The sequence below is a fragment of the Canis lupus genome, chromosome 11, assembly GCF_011100685.1.
Source record: "Canis lupus familiaris isolate Mischka breed German Shepherd chromosome 11, alternate assembly UU_Cfam_GSD_1.0, whole genome shotgun sequence".
In the NCBI taxonomy this organism is placed as follows: Eukaryota; Metazoa; Chordata; class Mammalia; order Carnivora; family Canidae; genus Canis; species Canis lupus.
Genome location: NC_049232.1, coordinates 51,475,308 through 51,494,260, shown reverse-complemented (window position 1 = coordinate 51,494,260; position 18,953 = coordinate 51,475,308). Strand labels below are relative to the sequence as shown.

Genomic DNA, 18,953 nt, shown 5'->3' with positions numbered 1-18,953 from the left:
GAAGTCATCAAGGGGTGCTGGAGGGAATCTGGACTATTCCCAACTTTCTCTCTTGTAGACAGGTATCTGCTACTTGCCTCAGTCTCCCTTTCTCTCACTGAGGTTGTATGGAATGAGTTCTTAGTAGGACTTAGGCCCGTGGCTTCTCTGTGACCTCTGATTTGTGCCCTTTGCCCTCCTAGAATCCAGCCTTGTCACATCATCCTGTCCCCTTGGTTTTGGAAGTCTTGAAAAGAGTTGGTCTGGAGAAGGAGGACATTGATGTGTTCCGTGTACGGCCGGTGGTGAAGAGGTATGTGCTGGGGACCCAAACGAGGCAGGTCAGTCTCCAGGGAATCAGGCATTAGGCTGGTGTGGTGGGGCTATAGGTTTGGGAATGTGAGTGAAGGAGGGCCTGAAGTCCCTTCCTTTTCTCCCTCTGTTCTTCCTCCTGAGGCTTTTCATCCCCTATGACAGGTCCATAAAGAGGAAGGGCAAAGCCAGGTCTGCATGGAGAGGGCTGAATCCTGGACGTGAGAGTATGCTCTGTCTCATTGTCTGGCTCCCTTTCTGCCCCTAAAGCATCTCTCTGGCTTGACTGGGGGAGCAGCTGGGCTTGGAGTAGATGGGATGGGGGTCGGAAATTCCAAAATCTTCTGGGGCCAGCCATGGGGCTGGGCTTGACTCACCCTGCCCTGCCTTTCATTAAGGCCAGCCAAGGCCCCCGATTGGCAGCCCCGGGTGGGGGCGTCCAAGGAATTGAGGCGCTGGAGCGGAACGGAAGGGCCTATTGTCCAAAACCCGCCAGAGGCCCACAAAGGCCAGTCGGCTTTTCATCTCAGCTCCCAAACAGACTGGCCATTTTCCCGGCCCCACTCCTGGGCCGACTGACTGACCCTTCAGAACTAGGTCTGGGGTGTTGTTGAGGGTGGGGTGGGGTATCCCAGGCCAACATGTGGCCATAAAGGAGACTTAAAATGGAGTTGGGGTTCTGAAGAGGAGGAAGGGAGGCTTCAGGGGGCTGTAGAGAGTTAAGCTTCCCATCTCTCTGTTCCCAGAAGACCCAAGGACTAGGGTAGAGTATCTGATAGAAGTTTAGATTAACACAACAATAGATAATAAATATTTATAGGGGGCACACCTGGGAGGAGTCTCATGGCTTGTTGGTAAAGTGAGCTACTGCTGTGAGGGCACAAAATCCTCCCCTACAATTGGGAACACCTTATCTATTTGGAATTGGGACTGGAGAAGAGAAGGCTAGTAGTGGTCAGGCAAGACTGGGCTCCTTGCAGCAGGAGGGACTGTGGCCAGACGGTCTTTCTGCCAACGAACGGTAGCTGTGATGCCCTGACTGTATCTCTTTGGATCCCAGAGGATACCAGAGAGCAGGGGAGGTAGAGAACACCCCTGGGGGGTTAAGGGTTAGGCAGCTTCTGTGCCCCTCCCCAAGAGGAGGCTAGGAGGGAAGACTTGGCAGTTCTGTCTACCCTCCCTTTGCAGCACCTCCAGCACCACTTTAAAAACAGCTTTTTAATTTAACAAAGTGGATGAAAAACTGTTTTTGGAAATAAAAGATATCTGCTGTCTCCCAGGCTAGCCCTCAGCCCTTGCAGAGAGCCTCTCTCCCGGTCGTCCCCGCCCCCCCACCCCCCCCTGCTGGTGGCTCCTCTCTCCTTCCCCCTCCCTCTCCCCTCCCTCCTCCCTCTCTCCCTCCCCCTCCCTCACCCCCTCCTCTCTTTTTAGTTTCTGCTCCTTGGCCCCATAGCTTCCCCTTGGCTTCCTATTACCCACCTCCCATATCAGTGTCCCTGGAAGTCTCCTCAGTCTCTTATCTCCATGTCTCTGCATCTCCTTTTGTCTCTCCTCTCCCAGTCTCTCTTCCCGGGCTTGTCTCTCTCCTGAATCATCTCTGTCTCCCTCCCCCCCCCCTTTCTTCCCCAACTCCTGCTCTAAATGGGTCTATTTAAAACACCCGACGCTGCCAAGTCAGAAAAGCGTCTCCTGATAAAGCGCATTAGGCCGAGGGAGGGAGGGAGAGGGAGGAGGGGGGAGGAGGGAGCAGGGAGCAGCGGGCAGATGGATTGATCCAAGCCTGTAACCCCATTAATCAGGCATCGTGGATCCCCCTCCCTCCTCCAGCTTCAGCCCCTTCTGAGCTAAAAGCCCCTTAAATATTTATCACCCCTCCCCCATGGGGTGAGGGGAGGAGTGTGTGGCCCTTGGTATGAGCATCCCCAGCTGCTTGGCGCTCCCCCCTGTGTGTTTACACATGTGCACATGTGCTTATATGTGCATGCATGGGTCTGCATAGCTACCAGGCCCAGGGCCCATCTTGTCTCTGTTCACCCCCACTGTAGAGTAGCCCTGGAATCTGACACGGTTCTTGCCCTTTCTGAAGAGTAGGGCATGCTGAATAGGGAGAACTTTGGGGTCAGTTGGGGGTTGTCAGGCCTCCCAAAGTGCAGTGTTTCTCAGAGGGCAGGAGGATGAGCTAGGGTTCAATGTCCAGATTCCCCCAAATTCCCAGATAAAGAAGTAACTTGGGGAATAGAATTGGGGGCTCCATGCTCCTAAAGTGTGCAAAGGCAACTTGGAAGGCTGGCTGAAGTTCTCCCTTTATCCTCAAAGGATAGGAATAAGATTTAGGGATAGGTTTGGGGGCTCCCAGTGACCTCCGAAATTTCTGAACATCACCTGGGCCTGGGTGGAGGTGGCCATCACCTCCAGAGAGTAGGAAGATGGTCACTCTCCAGGGGTGATGTAGGACTGGGTCCCACATCTCATGACTTATTGACCCCCCCCCCCCCCCCTGTCTGTAGAGGTCAGTCAACCCTGAGACGTGCAGGGGTCCCTTGTAGTTGGCCTGAGGCAACTTCACCCTGGGCGGGGGAAGGGAGGCCCCGGCCGCCCTGGGTGTGAGGAGGGGCCGCGGCTCCCAGCCGAGGGTCCCTTCCCCCTCTCCTCCCCCAGCATCAAGTGCCACATCTCCTCCTGACTCAGACAATTAGATTCAAAGGATGACCTCACTGCCTGCCGTCCCTCACTCGCTCCCTCTGCTAGCTCGCCTCGCTTGCTCGCGGCGCGCTCCTTCCTCCCCTCCTCCCGGCCCGCTCGCGCCTCGCTCGCTTGCTCACAGCTCAGCTCGGCCCCTGGCCCGCCCGCCCGCCCGGACTCTGGGTGTTGTTGCGGGGGGCTCCTGCCCCCCCCCCCGGCCCCGGGCCTCCTGGACCCCAGCCCCGAGCCCCGGGGGCCCGATGCCCACGGGCTGCCGGGCGGACCCACGGAGCGCCGGAGGCACCGACCCGGCGCCTGCGCGGGGACCCAGGTCAGTGGGCGCGGGGCCACGGGGCCAGAGAACTTGTCACCCCCACTGCCGCCGCTGAGACGCCCCCGCCCGCACCAGCCCGCCAGCCCGCCTCGGAGCTTCCCGCTCCTTTCTCGGCCCCCGCCCCCCGCGGCTGCTCGGCGCGCTCCCCCTGCCAAGCTGTCTCTCTTCTCTTTCTCCCCCCCCAACCCCCTGCCTCTGCAGCCGGTGGGAGGGACTGGGACTTCCTGAGGTCCCAGGGATGGGGCCGGGGCCCATTGGCTGCAAACGGCCCAGGCCTCTGAGAGAGGAGGGGGCTCTGGCTGTGTCCATTGGCCTGGGGGAGGGGACCACCACCTGGGTGGGAAGGGGGCTACTGAGAATGAGGCCCAGGGTATGGGGGTGACATCTACACAGAGGGGGATGAGCTCTTGATAATCTTTCTTTTCTCACATCCTGTGGGCCTCTTGCCTGGCTTCATTTGTCCCCACCTCCTAGCAAACTTTAGTCCCCACTGCCTACTTTCATTTGGTCCCCGTGTTCTTTTGGGCCGTGTCACCTGATTTCCCTAGACACTCCCTCCTGATTTCTTCTGTTGGCACTGTTTGCTTAAGTCCCTATCACCTGGCTTTATGGGATTGCCCTACCCGGGTTCCTTCCTTCTGTCCTCCCCTGCTGTCTGGTGTTTGCTGCCCTGATTAGCTTCCTTGGAGCCTATCATGCTCCCTTTAGGATAGGGCATCAGGGCCCAAACTACACCTGGAGTGGCAAGTGGTAAGGATGTCAACAGCATTGCCATTTATTCCTGGGTTGGGGCCTGGCCAGCACAGCTTGGATTCCATTCTGCCTGGACAGCGACACAGCATCTTCTCTTGTGATGGGGGGCAGGGCTACAGGGTCCGAGGACGCTTTAGAATTCTTGTCCTCAGCGGTTAGAGGAGCACTGGCTTGGCCAATGCTGTCCCCATCTCTCTTTGGGCCTGACAGTGATGACAGGGCCTTGGCAGGGGCTGGGGGTTAAGGTCTGGGCCACATCTCCTTCTCCTTACCTTGCCTCTTGCAGTCAGGCCTGACAGGTGCACTACAGATAGTTGTGGGCACAGAGAGGTTTTGAAGAGGCCTGGGATCACACAGCAGGTGGCTAGGCTGAGAGCTGTTGCTGATCCTCATCCTGGACAAGAGGAGTTGCTCTGGGAAGGCAGGAGGGGACTGGGGAGTGGGCTGATTTCTTAGGTTTTCTGGTTCCTGCTACTCCCAGTGCCACCATCTCTTCACCCAGGGGCTTCCTCACCCCGTACTGTCTGGCCTGGATATCTGCTTATTCCCAAATGCTGGGAAAGCAGGGTCAAGGGAAGAAGGAGCCACCTAGAAAATTATATTTACTTGCAGTTTTGGGACCAAGAAACTTCCTCTTTCTTTCCTTCCTTAGGCCACCCTGAGCTTTAGCCCCCACCCTCCAAGTACAGCCTGGGCAATCTGAGGTCCTAGCATGGAATGACTGTCGGGAGTGTGTATCTTTGTATTTCCCACTGCTGGATGTGAGAGCATGAGAGGCTGAGGGCGACTAGGGGACTGAGTTTCTGAAGGTGCACTGGTATCTATGTAGAAGATAGACTGTTCTGAACATGTGATGGCATCCATATGTGAGACTGTGACTGTTTTGAGTGAGCGCGCGTGAGAGTCTGCGTGTGTGACTATAATACGTGTGTGCATGCACAGCGTGTGTGAAGCTGTGGCAGTGGGTGTCCATGTGGGAGGCCGAGGTGTGTGGTCACAATGGGAAACTCTGAGTGCCAGTGCCCATGAGAGGCCGCCGGGGTGTGTCTGTGAAGCTCTCTGAAGCTCAGGCCCTGTGTATGCAGAGGTAAGGGAGGGCTTTGGGGAGCTCCGCAAGCTGGTAGTGAGAGTCCAAGTATGTGCTGCATCTCAGGGAGAAGTGAGCTCTGGGTGCTGTGTGACCCTGAATTGCTGTTGTGTGTGTGAGCATGTGTGCGCACGTACTCATGCCTGTGTTTACCCATCAGGAACAGATTGCTCTGGCTTCCCCACTGTGAGGAGGGAGTAAGGGGGAGGAAGGATGGCTTGCTTTTGCCCAGCCGACCAGAAGCTTCCTCAGAAGTAGTGTGTGTAGTGTGCATGCATGTTAGGGGGGGCAGGGAGAACAGGACACTATTACATGAAGACGGGAAGTTTCTGTTCCTCCCAATCAGCCCTAGCTCTGTCAGAAAGATCATCTTCAGTTCCTTTTGTTAGAAGCTAATGCTTCATATGCAGTGCTGCTCTCCTCCATGTGTGTGTGTGTGCGCGCGCGCGCGCCTGTACAACAAGCTTGCAAGCATAGGCCTTTGAGGGTGTGTCTGCACCATAACAGTGAGGGGGCCAGGGGTAGGGTGTAGTGAGAGATGCTGAGGCAAGTAGGTCTTTGTCCCAGCCCCCAAGTCTGGAAAGCTATTTTGTCCACTCTTCTCTCTTCATGGAGAGCCTGCAGCCTCCTTCCTGCCCTGCCTTATCAGCTGGGAGAGCCACTGCCCCCCTGCAACCCGCCCCCCGCCTGCCCTAGTTAAGGGAAATCTCACTGAACCCTAGTGCTCTGCCCATCCCCCATCATGAATGGGAGTTCTTCCAGCTGTCTAACCTCCCGCTGTAGGGTCTGTCCCTCCAAGAAGAGCATCCCCCATTTCCGGCGAACTTAACTTGACTGGTGCATGGCTCTATTTTCTAGGTAGAGGGGTCCTCCTGATTCTTCTAGAAGCCAGAAGAGACCCTGGACTGGGGCTAAGAGATAGGGGATTTGGTGCTTGTACACGAGGTTCTGTGAAGTTGTCCAGAGGCCATGTGCCCAAAGGGAAGATACATGCTTATCTGCTCTTTCCTTTTCTCCATTTGAAGGGCAGGGGGCTGGTCCAGATGACTTTTTGAGGGAGAAAGCCCAGACCTTTTGCACCTAGAGGGTTGCTGTAGCCCAGGCCTGCATATATGTGTGCATTCAAGCCCATGCCAGGTCGCCAGGCAGCATGGAGAGCTCTGAGCAGGGCTCCACATTGTGGGCATGGGCTGGTAGGATTCAGATTCCCACCTCCCCCAGACACCTCCCTGCTGCCCAGCCAGGCCCATCATGGGAAGGCCCCAGGCTCCCCCTACAACACGCCTGCACACACGTGCAGCAGGGCATGCACATGCTGATCTCAGGGTCCCCACGGTGCAAGAGGCTGGAAGTGGGGGGTTTGAGCACTCAGAGTCCAGGCTGCTGCCAAAATCCATAGGAATCTTGTCCCCCCCAGGCCCTCATCTCCGGCTGTGGAGGTCACAACAGCAGGTGCGGATACCCACCCCCCCCAACTCACTCACATTGGGCCGCCTGCTTTTCCACAACTTCAGCCAGCGACTGGAGCTGGGGGACTGCTCCCCTTGCCTCCCTCCTGGCCCCCCTCCCACTGGTGCTGAGCTTCTCCTGCCCCCTTCTATGGGGGGAGAAGGGGGCCTATATTTGGGTGGGGTCCTTTCCTCTGAATACTGGGGCTTGACCCTGGAGTGGGTGGAGATACATCCAGGAGGAGATAAGGCTTGAATCCTGAACCCAGGCATGGCTCCTATGCCCTTTGGGGTGAGGGCACCAAGAGCTGAGAGGAGGGCCAGGTGTGGATTCAGAGAGAAAGAGCCAGAGACAAGAAACTCAGAGATAGGTAGAGACATTACAGGGGTGGGAGCCTTCCCAGTGGCCAGCCAGCCCAAGACCCAGGAGCTGGCCCCTGACCCCGGCCCATGCCCCTCCCTGGTGAGGGGTCTGCAGGGCCAGCTGCCAGGGGCCAGGCCTCCCTCCTCAGCCTATATACCCCCAACACCCTCTGGACTGCTCAGGCCTCTGCCCCCGCCCCCACCACCCACGTTGTCCAGGCTGCCTAGGCCTGGTGGGATCTGGGGGCCTCTTGGTCTTAGCCTCTCCTCCCCCTCCTGGAGCTTCCAGCCAGCCCTGTCTCTCCCAGGCTCCCCCTCGGCCAGTGCTGCTTCTCCTTGCCCACCACATCCTTGTCTCTGCCTCTGCCACTGCTCTCTGATTTTTCTCTCTCCACCTCCAAGTGAAGATGTCTCTTTTCCTTGCTCCACCCTAATTCCTCTGCAGGTCTGAGGCCTCTAGAGTTCCCCAGGCTTTTGAGTCATATAGTCCATGCTGTGTCCTGTACTATGTTCTTGCCTTTTCTCAGGATGGGTCCTTTACAGCTGTTGTGGGAAGAGGGAAAGGGGGCAAGGTCCCAGGATAAAGTGTCTTTTCCTCACACTGAGGGATTCTGGAGTCTGGAGTTACCTAGGTGGACTAGAATCTGTAAAGATGTCACATTGGCCATGCTCAGATAGGAATGCTGACCTCATCCTGGTCCTAGACCCTGGGGTCATTAGTGCAGGTCGGGACTTTAGTTGGATTTCAATGTTGGGGCATATCACACGGGCCTGTTCATTCATTGTTCAGACCAGATTGAGCCTACTTGACCCTCAGCACACCCACATTAACTAACACCCTAAAGTCAGAACATATTGTTGCACATCAACACTCACACATAGTTAGAGCTGGGCCCCAGCCAGTGATGCTTAGACCCCCCACCCCTGCTCTGAATGTGGCATGGATTCCTGAGAGTTGGGCCTGTGTAACCTTATGCAAGGATAAATAGGAGCTCTCCAAACTCATACCTCCCCTCCCTCAGGTCTTGCCTTCAGCTGGTCAGGTGGTGAGGGTTGGGGGCACAGGGCACCTGAGACCTTGCTGGGGCTTGCAAGAGGGGTTTTGGGACCTGGATCTTAAGCCAGACTCAAACTGAGTCATTGAGGTCCTCAATCTAAAGCCTGTCACTGCTAATGACTGTCAGCCTTCATGGTGCCCATCTTACTGTAGGCCACTATTATTCTGTGTGACTATCCATGTTACTGAGTCTGTCAACATCCCTGTGTTACTGTGGATGTACCGTCATTGATTGTTACTCTATGTGACTGTTGATTTTGTTGCATTTTTGATTCTGAGGTTACCATCACTATGATTGTGTCCATGTCAACAGGTGTCATTGCCCCATCTGTGATTGTGTCTGTGTCAACAGGTGTCATTGCCCCATTTGTTGCTGTCATCGTTTATGACTGTCACCCACTGCATGGTCACTGTAATGACTGTCAACACCTGTGTGTCATTGTCAACTATACACTTGTGTCATCTTCACTGGGTGTTGTTCCCACTGTGTAATGGTGTCTTTGTGTCACAGTGAGACAGTGACAGTAAGCTGGGGGCCAACGGTTTGTCTCTTGGCGTGTCACCTGTGTGTGTATGATGATGACACTGTGAGATTCTGTCAGGAGAGGTGCTGGGCTCCCTGTGCTAACAGAGGGCGTGGGCTGCTAGGTACTGGCCTCCTTTCAAGTCAGTGGAGTGCCCTCTGTTGCCTCCTCATTGTGGGGGTGGGGCTGGAGGCCAGGCCGATCCATGGCAGTATCTACAAAGAGCTTCAGCCAGTTTGCATAGCCCCTATCTGAGGCTTTATGGGATTTATCCTCCAGATCTATCCCAGAGCCATGGGGTGTGGACTTGGAAAATTCTTGGGGAGGATGCTCTTTGCCCTGGGATGGGTGGCCTGAGGTGAGCTAGGGCAGGGTGGGAGTATAGCCTGAATGCCTCTGGCCTCAGCCTCCCTACCTGGGAATGGACCCAGCTGGGACTCTGAAAGGAAGTTGGCTCAGGGCTTTCTGGATCTACAGGGGCAGAGATGGGGTGGGGTAGGGTGGGGTTTTAGTCTACCCTTATTCCCTGGGGGCTGGTTGCACTCCTGGATCGCCTGGAGGAGAAGCTCTACAGCCTCCTCCAGGAAGGTTGCACCGACACCATCCTCCCTTTGCACTGGGGGAACTCGTGGAGCTGAGAGAGATGCTCCAGGATGAGCACAGAGGCCATCTCTGGTTCTGTCCCTTCCTCTGCCCTTGAATCTCTCCCAATCCCCTGTGGTCCCTTTCTCTCTCTTCCTGGGTCTCTTCTCCCATTTCTCCGCATTTTGGTCTCTTCCTGTCCCTTGGGTCTTGCCTCATGGCTTTCCCTCTCTCCCTGCCTCTCTGCCGCCCCCTCCCTGAGTCTCTGCCTTTCCTGGGTGCCCCAGCCATGCTGTGTCTGTCTCGGTACCCCATCCCCCACTCTCTGCAGCACTCGGCTCTGGCTCTCTCGGCAGCGCCCGTCTCCCATGGCTGCAGCCCCGTTGGCCCAGGGCCCGGCCCTTACAGTAACTCATCGGGCTGATGGAGGCGACTTTGATGAAGAAGCCACCCCTCCCCCTGAGGGGGGCCTGAGTGTGTGTGTGTATGTGCACAGGCATGTGTGTGCACGTGCACGCTTATATGCATGCACACTCATGCCAGGCTATCTCCTTGCCCCTGGGCTCCCAACTGAGAGCAAGAATGAGCTGGGAGCAGACGGCCACACTGTCCCTCTTCCATCTTGAGATCTAACCTTGTTCCCCTCCCTCTGCCTCCCAGGCCCTGGTTCCTGCTCCCATGTGGTGGGCAGTGGGGCCTGGCCCTGAAGTTAGAGTATCTTCCTGGCTGTGAGGAGAAAGGCATGGACAGATGGCAGAGATGGTGGGGGAGCCTCTGAGGGCTACATGCTGAGGTTGAGGTGGGGAACCAGGTAGCCCTGTGCCTCTTGCCTCTCTTTCTTTCTCCTTCCTTCCTCTTTCCTTCCCTCTGAATTCAGACAGTCCCTGGGTTCATTTCCTGGCCCTACTCCTTGCTGACTGACATTGGCCGTTGTCTTAACCTTCTGGGCCTGAGGAGTAGTTGAAGATAGGGAAGTGGCTGAGGGTCAGCAGTAGCTAGGCCAAGTGGTAGCTAAAGCCCTGGGAGTCACTGATGGGGGAGGAGTGGCCAAAGCCACATGGGGCCTGGAGAGAGACAGGTTGTGCCAGGGAGGGGCGGTCAGAGCACCTGCTCTTGTGGCTAGAGGAAACCAGGTGCAGACTGGGGGGTACTTGCCTGTTGAGGGGTAAGTGTAGCCATAGGCAGGCAGGAGCCCTATCCCATAAAGGAGCCCCCGGAAGTCAGATTTTCTCCAATTCTCCCACTCACTGCTACAGGCTGACACCCACATTTGTCTCCTCCCTGCTCTGTAGCTCTGTTTGCAGTTTCTCTGGCAGTTCTCTGGCTGTATGTCTGGCTGTTTGTCTGGCAGTATTTCTGACAGTGTCTCTGGCTGTGTCTGGCAGTGTGTCTGTGTGTCTGAGTGTCCCTGGCAGTGTTTTTAGTGGTGTGGATACTTCCTGACTGAGCATCTGGCTATGTCTCTGGCTCTCTTTCTAGCTGTTTTTTTGGGTGTATGCCTGTTTGTGTCTATCTGTTTCTCTGGTATTTCTCTGCTTGTGTGTCAGGCAATTTCTCTGGCAAGGTTTCTGACAGTCTCTCTAGCTCTCTTCCTATGTCACTGATGGTTTCTGTGCCTGTGTTTCTTGCTCTTTCTCTGGTGGTATGTCTGCTTGCATTAGCCAGGCATTTTATAGTATTTCTGGTGGATCCTTTGGTTGTGGGTCAGTTATTCTCTGACCATGCCTCTGCCTGGTTATCTGGTGATAGCTCCCTGTTTCTCGGGCTTTATCTGATTGTGCCTCACACTGTATCCTAGTATATCTCCAGCTGTTGTGGAGCTCTTTCTCTGGGACACTGGTTGTTTCGGGCAGTGTATTGGCGGTGTGTCAGGCTATATCTCTGATAGTACCACTCACCCTGGTTGGGTGTCTGGCAGTATTTTTCTCTAGCTCTCTTTTCCTGTCTGGTTGACAGTCCCCTTCTCTCCTTACACTGGAATCGGAGAGTCATATTTGAGGCTTTTTTTTTTTCTGCAGGAAATAGTTATTTCCCTGTGATCATGTGCTGGTGTAGAGTGGGGGGCAGGCAGCTGGATCTACCCCATGAAACAGGACAACAGATTAGGGGGCCCCTGGATCCATGCTGGCTTCTGGGGACATTCTGACTATGCTTTGTGTACCTGCACAGGTATGTGTAGACATTGAGGCACATCTGGGCTGAGGGTCTCAGGCTCCTGGGGCATGTGTTGGGGTGAAGGATGGGCTGGGGCCCCTGACAAGGACTTACATGTGAATACCCTCTTTCTCTCATGGTTGTTGTACACTAAAGCAAAAGTCACATCTGACCTTGCTACCCTGCTGCTGTGAACATCCCAGAGTCCAGTGGCAAGGCTCATGGAGAGGTGGGGGGTGCAGATATTAGGGCTTCAGAGCCTCCAAGGGGCTTTTGAGCATCCGGGTTTTAGGCTCTCTTCCCAGGAGCACAGCAGGGGGCCTTCCATTCAAGGCAATTTGGAGAACTACAGACCTCCTGTTAAGTTCAAATACTACCCTTTCAGTTTGTAATGCTTATAGCTAATTAGCCAACCTCACCAGTAAAGTTATTATTTTTTTTTAGAAAAATGGCCTTAGCATTACCAATGTTCCATAACTCATCCGTGGTTGACTACATCCTGCAGCCAGCAGCCTTATCGAACAACAAACCACTGTAGGTTGCCTTCTACCATCTTAGCAAACCTTTGCCTACAGATGCCAATAATGTTGCTTTTTATTGCTTGAAAGAGAATCCTGAGCCCCATTAAGAAGGGCATTTGGGGTCAAGGTGCCCTAGCTCTAGGGCTGGGATCTCCCAGTCTTGCCTGAGAACAGGGAGGGGGTCCCCAGGAGGTTCCTGCCTGGGCTGATGCCACCCCTTCCCCCGCCAACCCTATTTCTCCCAGCAGATGGCTGCTCCTGTCCCGTGGGCCTGCTGTGCTGTGCTCGCTGCCGCTGCTGCCGTGGTCTACGCCCAGAGACACAGTCCTCAGGGTGAGTGCGGGAGGAGAGGATTCTGGGGGGCGGAGTGGTGCTCCTGGCTGACCTCCACCCAGAGCTGAGCATGAACCATCCTCAACACATGCTGTGTGCGTCCACCCACGACCACACACTGGCACATGCTGGCATTATCCCACACGAACATCCAGGAGTTAAATAACACTGATATGCTGGGTGACCCACTGACGTTGTCTTATACGCAGTTCTCCAGTCACTCCATGTGGTCCTGTGCCAGTGGTATCTCTGGCTTGATGATCTGTTCCTCTTCCCACTAGAGTGGATGTAGGGTACAGGAGGGTGGATTGGGAGTTGGGGGCTGCCAGGGATAGGGCCCTATAGTATCTTTGAAATGGGATTTCACTTGAAATGGGAGTTTGTGGGAGGAGTGCAGTGGAAGGCACTGAGAGAGACAGAGGCTGAGACTATCTTCCCTTACCCTAAGGGAAGATGGAGACAGAGATGGTAGACTGAGAACGAGATGTGGGACGGGCAAGATGACCAGAGGGCTGGCACACTAAGGAAGGGGACAGCCTCCTGCCCTCCCCCTAGCATTTGTGCAGTGAGGGCTGAGTTCTTCCCATAGCCAACCAAGCAAGATCCTGCCCCTCCCCTGCTGGGAAACAGGCGCCCTCTTAACTTGACCACCAGTGCTCAAACTGCATTTAAGGCAACACCTCCCATGGCTATATCAAGTGTCAGGTCTGACCTTGAATCTCCTTGAACAAGCTCTAAGTTGTAGGGAGTTCTCCCCTTGGGTGGGTCCTGCCCCCTGCCAACTTTGGCTGAGTTGGTAGAGGCAGAGAGGGTGGAGGCACTGCTGCGGCCTAGGCATACAGCACATCCTGCCACCCTCAAGGCTATGGGCTCAAGGAGGGCAATGGATCAAGGCTTCTGTGGCTTGTTTCTTGTGAGACTGACATTGAGACCCAGAAAGAACCTTACCCACCCCAGGGTTGCTCCCCAGTGGGCAGGGACTGAAAGGACCACCAGGCTAGCCCATTAACTCCCACCTGCAGGCAGTCTGTCTGAGGTTCTGGTTGCTGGTCTCATCTGCTTAGACCTCCCATTGGTGTGGCTCCTGCCCTGTATTTTGGGTAAAGGCAAGAGTCACATGTGACCAAGGGCTTGAGCGTTAAGTCCACATCTCTGAGCGTGTATAACTGTCCTTGTCCATTAGGTTCTGTGCATGAGTGAGAGACCACATCCCTGTTCGAATGCATTTCTCTGTGTGGTTGTATCCTTGGGGGCTGTGCTTTGTGTGTGACATTGTCTATTTATGTGTGACCATGCTCTTTGTGGGACTTTATCCTTGTGATTGAGACTGTACTCTGTGTAATAGATAGTTCCTCTCTGTTTCTGTCTCTGTATGTTTGGGTCCTTGTCAAATTGTCTCCCTGATGTGAGACTGTGCCTTTATGCGTAAGTGTGCCTCTGGGTGACAGTGCCCTCTGTGTATATGCATGTGATCATCTTGTATTAGGTGTTAGCCATTTAGGTGGAACTGTGTCTCTGTGTGGCTGTGACCTTGTGGACAGTTGTGCTGTGTGTGTGTGTTCTTCTTGTGGTAACTGTCCTCATCCTATGTGTGTGGCAATGTGAAGTTGCTTAGGACGCCCAGGGGGACTGTTTCCGGCATGTGGTCCCCATGTGAGCCCATGTACGCAGGTGTGAGGGAGTCATCAGCTCTGTCCTTCTGTGTTCTCCATGTCCATGACCTCATCCTGTCTCTGTCTCTCATCCTGGCTTCTAACAACCTTTTCACAGCTGATTTCTTTGGAGCATTTGTCACCGCGTCAAGGCCAAGAACCCCATCCTCCCCCTGCTGCTTGATTTAATTTCTGAAATGGACAGCACATCAGTAGGGGTACCCACAGGGCGGGAAGAGAACTGTCCAGAGACAAAGGATTAAATCCTTGCCATCTTTGGAGCTTTTGCAGGGCTATGTGTATTGCTGTTATTGTGTTAGTGTAGCATTTGTGGCAGTGTGTGTCTCACATGATTGTCATGTCCTGTTGCCCCCTCTACCTCTGCATATGGCCTGTGGTTGTCTTCTGTCATTGCATTGTCATGTTTTCATTCCTGCCCTGCCCTTACATTGTTGGTTTGTCATTGTTGTCAGGTTGTGTTTCTGTTCCCTTTTGAGGCAGACAGGGTGACTTGGGAGTGTTAGCGCATTGTCATTATATTTGTTGTGCTGTCGGATGGCTGTTTCCTCATCTTGTGGCTGTACCTGCCCAGCAATATGAGAGAACCACATTGGGTTCAAGTTAGTCCTGAGCTGCTGTTGGTCAGCTTTGCTGCGTCACCGCTGAGATCGTAGTGGCCACACCCCCTCCCCTACGGTCAGTTTTCAGCCTCCTCCTCAGGCAGCTGGATGCAGAGTCTGTACTGGGGGGGGGGGGGTTCAGAGAGAGGGGTTTGGCATGTTTCCTGGAAGCTCCAGGTTTTGACAGGGGAGGTTGGAGGGGGGGCTCAATGGCTAGGGCTGGCGGACTGGGGGAGCTCTATGGTTTGAGCCTTGGACACTGGGCCTCTGGTGGGGGGAGGTCCCCATTCAGTCTCTGGTCCAGCCTCACAGCTGTGGCCTCCTAGGCCCCCAGCCACCGCCCTTCCGCCGTTCATCCTTTGTTTAGCTGGTCCCAGGCCCCACAGACAAGTGGTCAAGACTGGCTGGGTTTCCTGCTTCCCTCTCCTCCAACAGGGGACAGGGACCAGAGGCTCAGTGAGGGGCAAGACAGAGGCAGGCAGCAGGGTGGGGGGCAGCGGGGGACCTGAAGACACAGAGAGCCCCTGAGACAGGAAGGGTGGCAGAGGCAGCAAGCAGGGACAGATGTTCCAGCATAGAGAAGAGCAGTACTGGGGAGGGGGCCGCGATGGAGGGAAGGGGGTGGCTGGTGGCATAGGGGGATCCCTGCCCCCTGCAGTCCTGGTGGTGTTAACAAGTCTAATTAAGAGGCCACTGGCCCAAGTTAATTGGCTCGTTAACAGGAATTGCCTCTGAAAATCCCCCAACTCAGCGGGGTGGCTCTCTGGAGGGGAGATGTAAGCGAGTGTTAACGAGGGATCCCGCAGGCCCCCCCCTCCACCCATGCCCCCCTCCTGCTTCGCTCTTCCCCTCCCATCCTCACTCCACAGATCTGGCCAAGACTGGGGGAAGCATCTGTCCTTCCAGGGTTGGGGGGCAGGATGAGGAATGAGGAGATTAGATTCACATCACCCGGCTCTGCATGCCTGCCTCTCCTCAGTTGTCTGTAGATCTGTGTCTCCGATTTTTTTTGTGTCCTGTTCACCTCCCCCACCTAGTGCTGCCTCTCGACAGGTGCTCCCTCCCACCCTTCCCTTCCAGTCTCCTGGGTTCAGTCCATCACGCCTGGGTTGCCGAGGCCAGGGCTGGGGTTTGCTTTTGGCTCTGACAGGCCCCTCCTGGGGGCAGGAGAGGAATGGTCAGAGAGCTCTCTCTGTCCCAGCACTCCCCCGCCACCCCCCCCCCCAACCCCAGCAGTTCCTGTCTCACAAAGTTGATAGCTGCCAGGAGTTCCCTAGGGCTCCCATCCTGGATCTCCCTACTGCTGCTACCCGAGCCCTGGATGGCTGAAGTGGAGGCCTGGATGGCTGAAGTGGGGCAGGTTAGGGGCAGTTTGTAGGGGGGCGAGAGTGAGAAGGAGACAGGCAGGACGGAGACCAAGATAGGGACAAGAGACAGAGAAAGGAGTCCAGAAGTAGGGCCCCTCAGTTCCAGCTTGCCTGGTAGCAGATGTCAGTGGTTGGGGCTGGGCGAGGTTAGGGTCACGGAGGTCAAGAAAACTTTCTAAAGGACCTAGTGACTGGAGGCAAACTGGGTTTTCACTGAGATTTAACTCCTCTCAGCACTCTACACAAACTTTCTCTGACACACATACACACAGAAGATCACCCATTCACACATAAAATCCCCAGACATGCACACTCACACACACAAATTTGGAAACACTCACATACCTGTATGCTAGCACAGCCACAGAGAAATGTTACACACTCCTCATCTCCCAACACACCATCAGACACTGAGCCTCTTGGCCTAGACTTCTCATTTATAGGCTCTCATCCATGCGCGTTGACCTTGTGGCACCAAGGCAGGGCTCTGACCTGTGACTTTTGCCCTGTGCTCTCCCTACCCCCTCACAGAAGCACCCCACGTGCAGTATGAGCGCCTAGGTTCAGATGTGACTCTGCCATGTGGGACAGCAAACTGGGATGCAGCAGTGACATGGCGGGTAAATGGGACAGACCTGGCCCTTGACCTGCTCAACGGCTCTCAGCTTGTGCTCCATGGCTTGGAACTGGGCCATAGCGGCCTCTACGCCTGCTTCCACCGTGACTCTTGGCACCTGCGCCACCAAGTCCTCCTACATGTGGGCTGTAAGTGTTGGTCCCAACCCTTCATCTGACCTTCCACTTCACTCAAGAGGATTGTCAGTGAGGCTTAGACCCTTGGTCCAGATTAAGTCCTCTTCCTTTTGGGGAGGGGGGCTGCAGAACCCTGACCTTTGCTCCCTAATCCTATCCTAGCCTTCTCTTCTGACCTCTGAGCCCAGTGTTTCCCACTGAGTCCAGAACTCTGGGCATTTTGCACATGTATCCCACCCCCAGCCCACTCCCCCACCCCATGCCAGAGGCCTTTGAGATCCAGAAATCATGTTCCTTATGACAAGATAGGCAGAGGAAGGATAGCAGGACCTGGTCCTTCTGGGGCCTGGTAGGGAGGAATTCCAGGGTCACAGCTTCAAGTCAGAGTGATCCCACTCCATTGTGTGCTTGCACAGGAGCTAGTTATGCAGGTATAGGAATAGGCACTCTGGGAGGCTCCAGGGAAGAAAGAACACTTCCTAGAGTGGGAGGCACATGAGATTGGGAGATTCCAAGGATACATTGAAAAACTCCCTTCTGGGGGACACCTGGGTGGCTCAGCGGTTGGGCGCCTGCCTTCAGGGCGTGATCTCAGGATGTAGGGTCAGAGTCCCACATCGGGCTCCCTGCAGGGAGCCTGCTTCTCCCTCTGCCTGCATCTCTGCTTCTCTCTGTGTGTCTCTCATGAATAAATAAATAAATCTTTAAAAAAAAAAAAAAGAAAGAAAAACTCCCTTCTGGGAGAGAGCTAAGTGTGACTGTAGGCTCAGAGGCTGGGAGGGCATGATAGGGCCCCTTGGGCTGGTGTAAATGGGGAAGGGAGCTAAAGGAGGGGATGGGGCAAATCACGATCCTAGGAGTTAGGGAGTGACATGGTCAGGCTCATGTTCTTAAGAGATCCTTCTCATGATGAACATAGACAGGTTGCATGGGGGCAATGCTAGGGCAGGAAGGAGGCTGTTGCTAGATGCAGGGGAGATGATGAGGATGAGGGATCAGGGCACGGAGTTGGGGAAGTTGAAAGGGCCTGGTGGTATCTCCAGGAGTCAGTGGTAGATTGGAGGTAGAGAGGACAGGAGAGTAGAGAGCAGGAAGAGTCAAGACAGCTAATGTTACCAATCGCTGCAACAGAGGCAAGGTGGAAGGGTCATTGGAAGAAAAGATAGTGCGTTCTGGGGGCGCCTGGGTGGCTCAGTTAGTTAAGCATCTGATACTTGATTTTAGCTTAGGTTATGATCTCAGAGTCCTGAGTTCAGGGCCCGTGTTGGGCTCCATGCTGGGTGTGGAACCTACTTAAAAGAAAATAATGTGTTCTATTTGGACAGTAGTATGCAAGTCATCTTATTTTGGGTTTTGCTAGAATCAGATCCCAAGATGAGAATTCATAGCAAATAGTTTGTCAGATGGCAGAAACACCGCAAGGAAGTGAGAAAGTGACAGAAGAAGGAATTTTAGAGGACCAAGAGAGATGGAGTTATCCAGTTATCTTCTGGGCAACTGCAGCTCCACCATGGGAGAACTGAGAGCCCAAGTAGAACATGTACCTGGGAGTTGTGCCTGAGCGGGAAGGGAGCTCAGAAGTTTATACACTAACTCCTGCCCAGTCTTTGGTTGAAGGAGTCTCCTGGGGTGGGGGCAGGGATGCTTTAATTCCCTCGCATTTTTGGCCTGATGCCTCAGCAGGCAATGCAGATTTTGGTGACCAATGAAAGCTCTTAGACATAGAACTGCAGAAGAGGGCAGCAGATATGAGCCAGGGATCTGTTGTGGCACCACCACCATCTGCTGTAGGTATGTTGGGTTGGGGTCCTCGCTATAGCCAGTGGATCTGAAGGTCTGGGGCTCAGAAGAGGCCTGGGCTGAGGATGGCATGAGAAAGGCCATGGGGGGGCGGGTGCAGAGATGGCCAAGGGGGAGAGACTGTGGGATGAGAAGAGAAGAAGACCCAGAACTGGACCCTGAAGACTATCACTTTATAAAGGATTGATGGAGAGAAATGAGCCACAAAAAGATAAGAAGGAGCCAACAGGAAGGTAGAGGGAAGAGTGAGTGAATGAAGTTCAGAAGACAGGTTTGGAGAAGTTGGAATAATGAGCTTATCAATGTTGCTGAGGGTCAGCTGGGCAGGCACCCATCACCGGAATATTCTGAAAATAGTTCCATTTCTTTTCTGCTTAAGCCAAAGATTCATGTTTTTCTGGCTTCAGCCCATTTGGGTGATGCACCCCATTTTCTTTGAATGGTTTCTTTATTCCCTGGGAGCTGCTGAGGGGAGGAAATGCTTAAGTGACCTGGGAGCAGGAAATTGGTATGGACAACCATTGGAAATGTTAGACTGAAGGGTTGCTCATGGTCGTCCACAAAACACTGACCCACCAGTGGGATTAGAGGAGGGGTGAAAATATGTTTTGCTGGGGATATTCCTTTTCACA

At 54.5% G+C, this 18,953-nt stretch overlaps 1 protein-coding gene across 1 annotated transcript in view; it reads left to right on the top strand.

Annotated features, from left to right (window-relative positions):
• Window positions 1–266: 266 nt before the first annotated feature.
• Window positions 267–18,953, top strand: part of CNTFR (ciliary neurotrophic factor receptor) — a 29,265-nt gene continuing 10,578 nt past the window's right edge. The window contains exons 1-3 of the mRNA NM_001003353.1: window positions 267–292; window positions 12,045–12,129; window positions 16,300–16,533. Of these exons, the coding sequence (NP_001003353.1) occupies window positions 12,045–12,129; window positions 16,300–16,533 (319 nt within the window). The 5' untranslated portion in view covers window positions 267–292. The remainder of the gene's footprint in view (window positions 293–12,044; window positions 12,130–16,299; window positions 16,534–18,953) is intronic.